This window comes from Monopterus albus, unplaced genomic scaffold (assembly GCF_001952655.1).
Source record: "Monopterus albus unplaced genomic scaffold, M_albus_1.0 scaffold46.1, whole genome shotgun sequence".
In the NCBI taxonomy this organism is placed as follows: domain Eukaryota; kingdom Metazoa; phylum Chordata; class Actinopteri; order Synbranchiformes; family Synbranchidae; genus Monopterus; species Monopterus albus.
The window spans coordinates 3710091-3719317 of record NW_018127926.1 but is presented as its reverse complement, the minus strand read 5'-3'; the positions used below and the strand labels follow the sequence as shown (position 1 = coordinate 3719317).

The following is a 9227-nucleotide window of genomic DNA, read 5'->3' as shown; positions in this document are numbered from 1 at the left end:
TAACCACATCGTGGCAGGAAACATATCCTAACTTCACCTGCAGCTGGCTTCTAGTAAACTCAGAGGTTTAGCAAAACAGCAGAACAGTTTCACCTTTGTCTTTTGCTTCTGCAAGTATGTGTATGGTGCTAGGTGCAATGCACACTGTTTAAAAGTTTTTCTCATCCTTCTGTAGCTGTGTGGTCAAGTCTCTTGCTCTTGAGATAGAAAACATTTTGTTTTTTTGTGGTGTTTTATTCCTTGTGGTTTCCCAGGGAGTTGCAGTAGGACATGTCAGACACAATTTTGCAAACAACAAATGTTCTCATCTCTTTGTTTTTCTTTCACTCCTTATCTAGGAGAAGATATTTTTGCTATTGAAAGCTACAGTTGATTTCTTATAGGGTAGTTGAGAAACATACCAGAACCAAGTCCTGGAAACAACAGGAACCCAGAACAGCAGAACAGTTTCACATACATTCACCATTCAGTCACATAAACTGAAGTTCAACACTGTCCTTAGAGTTGGCTAGCAACTGACACCCTTCTTTGCATTGCCATTAGAAATGTGAGTAACCAGGGAGACAGGAGGGGTTGTAGTGTTTGCAGTTGTGACAAGCAGTGATTTTGGTGTTAGGAAAAGAGAAAGTGAGGGAAGGCGGGGGGGTTGGGGTAAGCCTAACTTGAACACCTTGGCTGGTAATATATGCAACCCTATTGTGATGAATCAATGCACCATGCAATAATGGGGGGTAAGGAGGAGCACAAGGCAGTAGGGACGCTACGACAGGATTTCTTCTGCCTCATGGTGTGCCCCTTTTTTAAGAAACACACCCAAACCACGCGGTATCAACTGGACACTCAACAAAGTGCTTCTTCCATTCATATCTGAGTTATTATTTTTTTACTGAGGAGCCAGCCAGAGACAAGAGCCCGAAGACAGACCAACATAAAGACTCAATAATTTTGCTACAGAGACAAGAACGTTGTGATACCAGGAGCAGTTGTGATGAAAGTCTACATTGTTATATGAACATATTTTTGTGGCTTACCACCGCACTGTGACGTGTCTGCTAAAGGCTGTGGTGTCTAAACAAAATCTGAAGAGAAGGAGTTTGACAGGATGAACTGAGGTGAGAACACTGATTTTGTTTAGAAATCCATACATGATCAGTAGCAGCTTTGTTTATGGTTGCCTGGCAATATGCAAACTATAATTAAAATTATAATAAAAAAATCAGCGCTATAGCATGCTGTAATTTTTGTTTTTTCCTTTTTAATTATTACTTGTAAAATATATATTGCACCGTGATTAAGTAGGAGATTTGGTGTCAGGATAATCTCTAGTTAAAAAACTGTAATTGCATTAATTAGATTATGAGAAGATACTTGAAGTGAACCACAGTGCACAAGTTTTACTTTATTTACATGTTAAAACACCACACGATATTAACTGGTGAACAAGTATCAGGCATTGCTTGCAGAATGAGTGAAAGGGGAAGTCTCTGTGTTCTCAATTTAGAATGCAAAAAGACACATGGATTACTGGCGCGAACTGATCAGTGAACAAGAGGTTAATTGGGTCAGTAGTTTTTAATATGATAAAATCATGAATCACTAAAGAACTCATTTGGTATTATTAGTTCAGTTCAGCTAAAAGCCTTTAATGTTTGTACTCATAATATATAATTCTTCAACAAAATAAAAAAAAAGGCAAAAAACCTTAAGAGATTAAATTAGATTTATGTAAATTGCCCCAATTTTTTCCATGAACAATGGCTCAAATGATTATGTACAATGCAACAGGTGTTGTTTATAACGATGAACCCACAGCTAATTATCTTGATTCTGCAGGTGCCATCAGCTCTGTGAAGCGTTTTAGCATCTATTTAGGTGTATGCCATCTGCCATGCCTATTGAATGTCATCACACTGGATATAAGACCATGTTTTGTGTCACAACTGACTACAAAAACATTTTATTTTGCTTTATGCAGGGAGGATGTGATCTATTCACCCTATCTCCAGGACACAATGTCACATGACAGAGGAAGAATCTGGGAAAGGAGTAGGAAACAGATGCACTGGTTTATTCTCATTTACCTTCTGCTGGCTTTACAATGCATGAGTTTTCTCCCCAACTTTTGGTCTCGAGTGTTAACACTGTCCTGGGACTCACACACACACCAGTCCATCACAGAGCAGGCCATTCTCAACATCACACTGGAGACTCTGAGGAGCACCAATAAACACGAGAGATACCACACAGAGGAACAGGTGAGCTGATGCTTCCAATCAGGATATTTAATTAATATAGTATACAAGACCTACTTTTGGTTTATAGAAAAAACAGACTGAAGTGAGTCAGCATCAGTAGCTTATAGACAGTTTCACTGAATGCACACTAAAGAAATTGCCTCTGTGTATATTACAATGTGATATTGAGCACAGAACAACTTCTTCTTCCAATGATAGTAAAAGGTCAATCTGTATTTCCCACAGACCAGACTGGGCCGTGGCTTCTGGAGAGCTGTGGGAGAGGTGGTGGCATCCAACGCTGCCATGGACTTCCTGAGTTCCACCAGATCCAACCCGGTGTACCACTTTGACTCAGAGCGCGTGGACAGCGCCATAGTGATGTTACAGCAGTTCTGGGATCAGACTCTGCTCTCAGTACGGGCCAGAGAGTACCAAAGTGCTCGTCACAGCTTGGGCAAGCTATTCCATTCCTTGCAGGTACACAGCAGCACCACATGCATCAGCTCTGATGAGTCATTGCTCATGTTAGGAAGCACCAGAGCCAATGTAAAACCATGAAAAATGTTACCTCTAAATAACAATACAATAGTGGCATTAAATGTAGTAGTAGGATCCTCCTCAATCTTGATTAATAGTCCTGATGTAGGGTCAGATAAGTTATAAAAGTTATAAGATAGGCCTACCTTCACTGATATGAGTGGCATTAGTTGTGATGTTATTATTATTATTATTATTATTATGCCAGGACTTCTACAGCCACAGTAACTGGGTGGAGATGGGCCAGCACACTGTTTACCTTCACTTGCTGCAGCCAGAGGAGCCTGCTGTCCCTGTGGCTGCAGGTAATTCATATCTTCATGTCTGTAATTACCCAGATGCCCACCTTATCACACCAACAAGTGAATCATGATTCAGCATTACTGGTTACTGATTTTCAGCAGAAACCTAAGATGATTATCTATACAATTCACAGATTTTATTATTATTATATTAGGTTTCATGCAATTGCATGGTGGGGGTGGGGACAATGATCTTACTTACCTTAACACTGATCAACCTCAACCAAACCCTCATTCTTTCTGTCCACAGAAGACATTTCTACCTGTATGGAGTGTTTCAGTGTCACCTGTCGAAACAACCTCCTGCCAAGACCAACAGCCACACAGCAAGGTTCCCAGCTGCTCACCACCGGTTACTTCAGCACCTTCCCTCCAAAACCTGAGGGTGTGTCCACCACCAAGAGATGCAGTTCTGCAAATAGCCAAAGGATAAGTCAATTCAAATGAAAACAATTTTCTGTATAGAGTGTTTTAATGGCTTTTTATTTTTCAGGCAAATGTAGTCATGGAGGTATTCTGGACAGTAGCCGCTACATGGGGGCTAAAGGGGGCATCAACAAGGACAGCACCTCACCTTTCTTCTCCCCTCACCATTACCTCCATATGGAAGCTGCAACGTTGGCTGCAGAAGCCACCCTGAGTGTACTGAGAGACCTCTGTGGGCCACAAAACCTTCCTCAAGTCAGTTTCAGTCACTGTTACATTTCCCAGTATACAGAACACTGAATAATATATGAAGCCCTACAACTTCTCAATTTTCAGCAGTGTGTATTTAGGACTTATTTTCTTGCAAACATCTTTGTTGGCAGGCTCTTCAGTGTGAAACATGTCCCTGCACTGGTATTTGTCATGGACACTACAGGCAGCATGTTTGAGGAGATCACCGCTGCCCGCTTCCGGGCGTACTCCATCATCCAGAGCCGACCCAACAGCTCTGGGCAGCCCGGCACCTTTCTGCTTGTACCCTTCCATGACCCAGGTGAGGTTACAGATATTTGTAAAAGCCTGGAATGAAAACAGTGCTGTACAGAGCTGGAAATATTTGCCTAAAGAACTGGGCTGAATCTATAAATAATCTCTGTGAGACTTTCTCTTATTGACTTGGGACCATAATGGTCTTTTACCACTTATCCATGAGCTGTTTATTGCTTTTGTTCATGAAACAATAATAATCTAGATTTTACACACCTGTGCTGTGGTGCTCCATAGAGTACTGTGGTATCCACACACTTTTAGACTTTTGACTTTTTATCTCATATTAATCATTCAGTCACCATAAAATCAAAGCTTTTTGTAGCTTTATAGACAACTGAATAAAGTCTGACAATTTGTCTCCGGTGAGGCAATGCAGACTGAGGCTGAACAGTATTGCTTACCAACTAACATTTTTGGTCTACCATTCTCTGCAGCTGTAGGACCAGTGTATGAGACTGATGACCCAAACCAGTTTATGCAGTACATGGAGAACCTGACGGCGCTGGGAGGAGGAGATGAACCAGAGATGTGCCTCTCTGCCATTCAGGCAAATTTTGTTACTTTTTCTTTAAAATGATCATGAGTATGTGAACTGCAAGTACATGTGGCATCATCTCCCATGTTGCTGTGCATTTTCAGCTGGCTCTCACCCACAGTCCACCACTGTCAGACATCTTTGTGTTCACTGATGCTTCCCCTAAAGACGCCCACATGTTTGATGCAGTGAAGGCCCTCGCGCTGGAAAAACACAGCAAGGCTTGTTTAAATTTGAAAGATTTTTTCTCTCTAATAAAAGCTTGTCTTCAGTTTTATACACATGCATTTGAATTGTATAAAGATGATCAGCAGACAGAAGAACTATTAATGATGTCTTCTACAAAGAGACAAATCTGGACGTGGTCTGAAGACAATTTTAGGGTTTTAACTGTTTCTGATTTTTAACTGGTAGCCCTACATCTAAATAAAACACATTTGGATTTAACATCTCAGACCTAAAACGTTTCACATGATGACATTGACCATTCAGACAAGTTACAACAATGGAAGTGATTGGCAGATCAGGAAGTTATCTGTGTTTGAGGGCAGTGATGGCTTCAAAAAATTATATCATTATGTGAATTGCAGTTCTGATCTGGTTTTCCCACAGGTGACATTTCTCCTAACTGTAGACCAAACCTACACAGCAAAGAGCAGAGGAATGAGAACGAGGAGGAGGAGGAGGAGGAGGAGAAAGAGGAGTATGGAACCTGTGGCTCCGGATCGGTTCTCTCTCTACTCCTCCCTGTCCTCCCTCTCAGGAGGACTGACAATATTCACCACCAAGTCTGACATCCACAAGGTCTCTACCATAGTAGAGGATAACACATCTGCTGACAAGGTACAACAATAAGGGTTTTAATGGGCATCAACAATTCCCCAGTGTTTTTGGTTTGTGGACATTTTAAGTGGTTGTGGTCACTTATGTCAGAATAATTTTGAGGAAAACAAAAAACAATCCATGTTCCACAAATACTTTTTTCTACTACATTTTTGCTGATCATATTGAAACCTATCAAATTTATCTTGTGACCTAATGTGGGGTCATAAGAGCTACATCATTGTAATACAAGAGCTACATCATTATAATGAGTGCCTGGTTCATATTCTTATAAACAACTTATAGATTTTTTTTTTGGCTACTTGGAGGCAGATGTAAATTGACATATACTTTTATAAAGTTGCCACGGCAAACTTCTTAGCAACTGGTAGCTAATAATATACATCCAGCAACATTATCATTCGTCTGGAGTCATGTTACTGTCCAAGAAGTAAGTTTTCACTCTTTGTAGCTCTGTTTTAGTCCCCACCAGCACCAACTGCTGCATACTCCACTTTGTCCACCATTTTTGTCCACTGCTAACTTTGGTGCTGGCAGCCAGTGTACCATGAAGGTGCTGCCTGCAGCTGCAGATGAGGTTGATCAGAGCAGTGAGAGGGAACCAAAACAGTGAAACTGCAGGCTGTAAAATCAAAACAATCACTCGAAAAGTACTAAAATGTTTTGCAGAGCTGATGGAGAACTGTAAAGTTCCATAATGACTATCCCTATGTTTGTCACTGCAAATGACCCCTTTTACATACAAGATGTCATGAGATCCATTTTATTATACTGATTGACTCTTTGAAGTGAATATGTGCCTTCACTGTTCAGGTATTGTACATAAACATATATTTTCTCTTTCCTCCCCAGGTGACTCTCCTCCATGTAGCGAGTGTTCGAGAGTTGACGTCTTCCCATTCCTTTAGAGTTGACAGCGCAGTAAAAACCGTGACTCTACATGTCACTGGTGTCCTGATGGAGAGTATCCTTACCAGTCCCTCAGGTAACTGCACAGCAAAGTCATAAGACATACATGTATAAGTTTGTGATGGTAGCATGAGTTGATTATTCTGGGAATTACTATATGTGAGTTATACTTTGTGCCTGCTCATCTTCAAAACCACTTTTGCATTTGGTTACAAAATGAGGCCATTTGTTTATCCTCCTCTCTTTGACAGACCAAAATCAGTCCCTGTTCAGTGAGCAGGAGCCCCTTGCAAAGTTGGAGCACTTTGAGGGACTGTACCGCATCAGCCTGCTTCCTCCTATAGAGCCAGGCCAGTGGAAACTGTACGCCAAGAGCAATGGACACTTAACATTCAATGTAATAGGTAAAAGAAAAAACACATTAGACATTGAACCAAACCACTAACAGATGATTACTGGGACCTGATACCAATGAAATGAAGAAATATTTGTCTTTTCATCTGCCCACCCCAGGTGACAGCAGCGTAGATTTCCTGTATTATTTTGCTACTGTAACCAATGAGACACACCCAGGTCTGGCAAGAGTGGAGGGCAGTCCAGTAGCAGGTGAGGGATTATGACTCTTTTCCTAATATAATTAGTGGTAAGTCACTGACTGTGTCCAGGAATGTGCCTGCCATTTAGCAAAACTGCTTTGCTCCTTATTTAATTTCCCAGGTGGCTCTGCCTTCCTGGTGCTGGCAGTGACAGGCCTGGCTTCAGATGAGGAGGTATCTTTCAGTCACGTGACATTGCTGGGAGCTGAAGGGGAGACCCTTCGGCATGTGCGGCTGAATTCCTCCTCTTCTCCATCATCCTCCTCTGTGGAGGAACTGGTGGGCTGGGTGGACTCTGTCCCCAGAGTTCCTTTCTGTGTTCGTCTTACAGGCCAAGACAGCAGAGGAAACAAGCTGGAGAGAGTTTCCACAGAGATGGTGCTACCCACTCATGTTCAGATACAGGTGATCTGTAGTAATACTAAACAAGACATGGTCTAATGTTGTACAGAATTTGAACTTGGCTTTTACAAGTACATCATATTGCTTACTCATTTAACTAAATCTGTAAGCTTCATGGATATTTATTTCTCTTTTCTGACAAACAAATTCAGTGTCCTTAATTAATGTAACATAAATATAAAGCTGCACTTATCAATATTTTTTATTAAAAAATGAAAAAATGACTACATGTAATGTGAAAGGCGCCCTTCATAGTGATAAACCCAGAGAGAATTATCATCAGATTGTGGAATATTTTAAGCATCTTTATAACTAATTGTTTGGATCTTAAGGCCTCCAACTTTGGTGTTACTTTCCATACAACTGTGTTGGTGGATTTTCTGTTTTATAATATTTCATATTAATGTACCTCATATCCACTGGGCTTGCTGTGACAGTCTTATCTCCTCAGGTATTGCTTGCCCCCCGCTTGGTACCTGGTCACAGCACAATGGTGGACTTTGACATCCTGAACCATGGCCCAGCTCGACTTTTCATTTTGACTGCTGATGACGACTGTGGATATCTTCATACAAGAGGACCTCACAGGTAAAGCAAACATAAATAAAATAATAAATCTACAGATCTTCGAGTGAACATCAAAGATTCTAATCTTGCCATTCAGTTATTTTATGTCCTTACTTTGCAGCCATGAACTGCGATATTAGAAAAGAATATTTCACACCTTTGAAGGACTACTGAGTCTCAGTAAAATATTGGGAAACGTGGCATTGTACATTTAAAAAAAAAATCACAGTTTTGTACAAAGCTTTATTTGTGCTGGCAGACATAACTAAAACTACTGCTTATAAAATTTAAGTTTTGTCCCTCAGCTTCCATGTTGAAGAACAGAAGTCTTTCTGTGGCCAGGTGGACCTCCACACTCCTGCCACAGCTCAGGCAGGAGTGACTGTTACGCTTACACTCACTGTACATGCTGTTGACTCTACAGACTCAAATTATGCAGTGACTTACTTGACAGTGGTTCCTCCGGTAAGACCCTGCTTTGAGCTTGAGGGATGTATTTAGTTTGGTGTCTATTTCTACCATTTTATTCAGAAGTTAAAAATTAATCTGTCTCTGATCAAAGATTTTGTGGCACTGACATCACTTCCTCTTTCTCTTATAGGATGCAGACACATCCCCACCATCTTGCTCCACCGCAGTAGGGCAGTCCAACTGTCCTTCCACTTGCAATGAATCTAGCTGGAGTGTATATCTGGTTGTGTCAGACAGGGGGCGCTCTGGCCTTGCTGCCCTCCAGCTACAGAAAGGTGAAGGTATTCTGACTTTACTTCACAGCCCCCCACCTGCAGACGACAACCTGGGAGAGGCCCAGCCTGGCCCCACCCACCAGGAGAAGAAAACCAGTGAAGGCCACTACCTCCATCACCACCACAAAGCCAGGTTAAAGAAAGGAGACCCCCCTTTGAATGTCTCCGAATGGGTACTGGGCTCATCTCAGCCACTGTGGGTGAGGTACACATCAAACTGCTGCTCTGCTCAGGCAGAGCTGCTAGTGTGGGATGCAGCTGGAAACATGAAGCGATGCCATCTCACATCTGGTCAGCAGAAGCAAGTCACAGCCAGGAGCCCAGACACCGGTGGAACTGGACGGATTACACTCATAGGTGTCTGTTTGTTGTTGTTAGGCCTGCTGTGGTCTCCTCTGCACTAGGTCAATGTGATTACAAATATTTTGCTGGATAAACAAATCTGTGTTGATGTCTGAATTGCAGCCTCCCGGATAAGGCATTAATCAAAGGAGATATCCAGTAAAGCTTGTCCTTTCTGAAAAATAAAATTTGAAAAACAAGTGTATGTAATGCACAGAAATGTGTCTTTCTTCATT

The 9227-nt window shown here is 41.6% G+C and overlaps 1 protein-coding gene across 1 annotated transcript; it reads left to right on the top strand.

Annotated features, from left to right (window-relative positions):
• Positions 1 to 1932: 1932 nt before the first annotated feature.
• vwa7 (von Willebrand factor A domain containing 7) lies at positions 1933 to 9138 on the top strand. Its single transcript, XM_020600297.1, has 17 exons — positions 1933 to 2255; positions 2481 to 2714; positions 2983 to 3079; positions 3327 to 3461; positions 3570 to 3688; positions 3729 to 3757; positions 3886 to 4055; positions 4486 to 4598; positions 4691 to 4807; positions 5199 to 5429; positions 6282 to 6414; positions 6590 to 6742; positions 6852 to 6944; positions 7056 to 7339; positions 7788 to 7924; positions 8209 to 8368; positions 8505 to 9138. Exons 1-17 carry the CDS (start codon positions 2013 to 2015, stop codon positions 9051 to 9053), a joined length of 2997 nt encoding a protein of 998 aa, XP_020455953.1. The 5' UTR covers positions 1933 to 2012; the 3' UTR covers positions 9054 to 9138.
• The last annotated feature ends 89 nt before the right edge of the window (positions 9139 to 9227 follow it).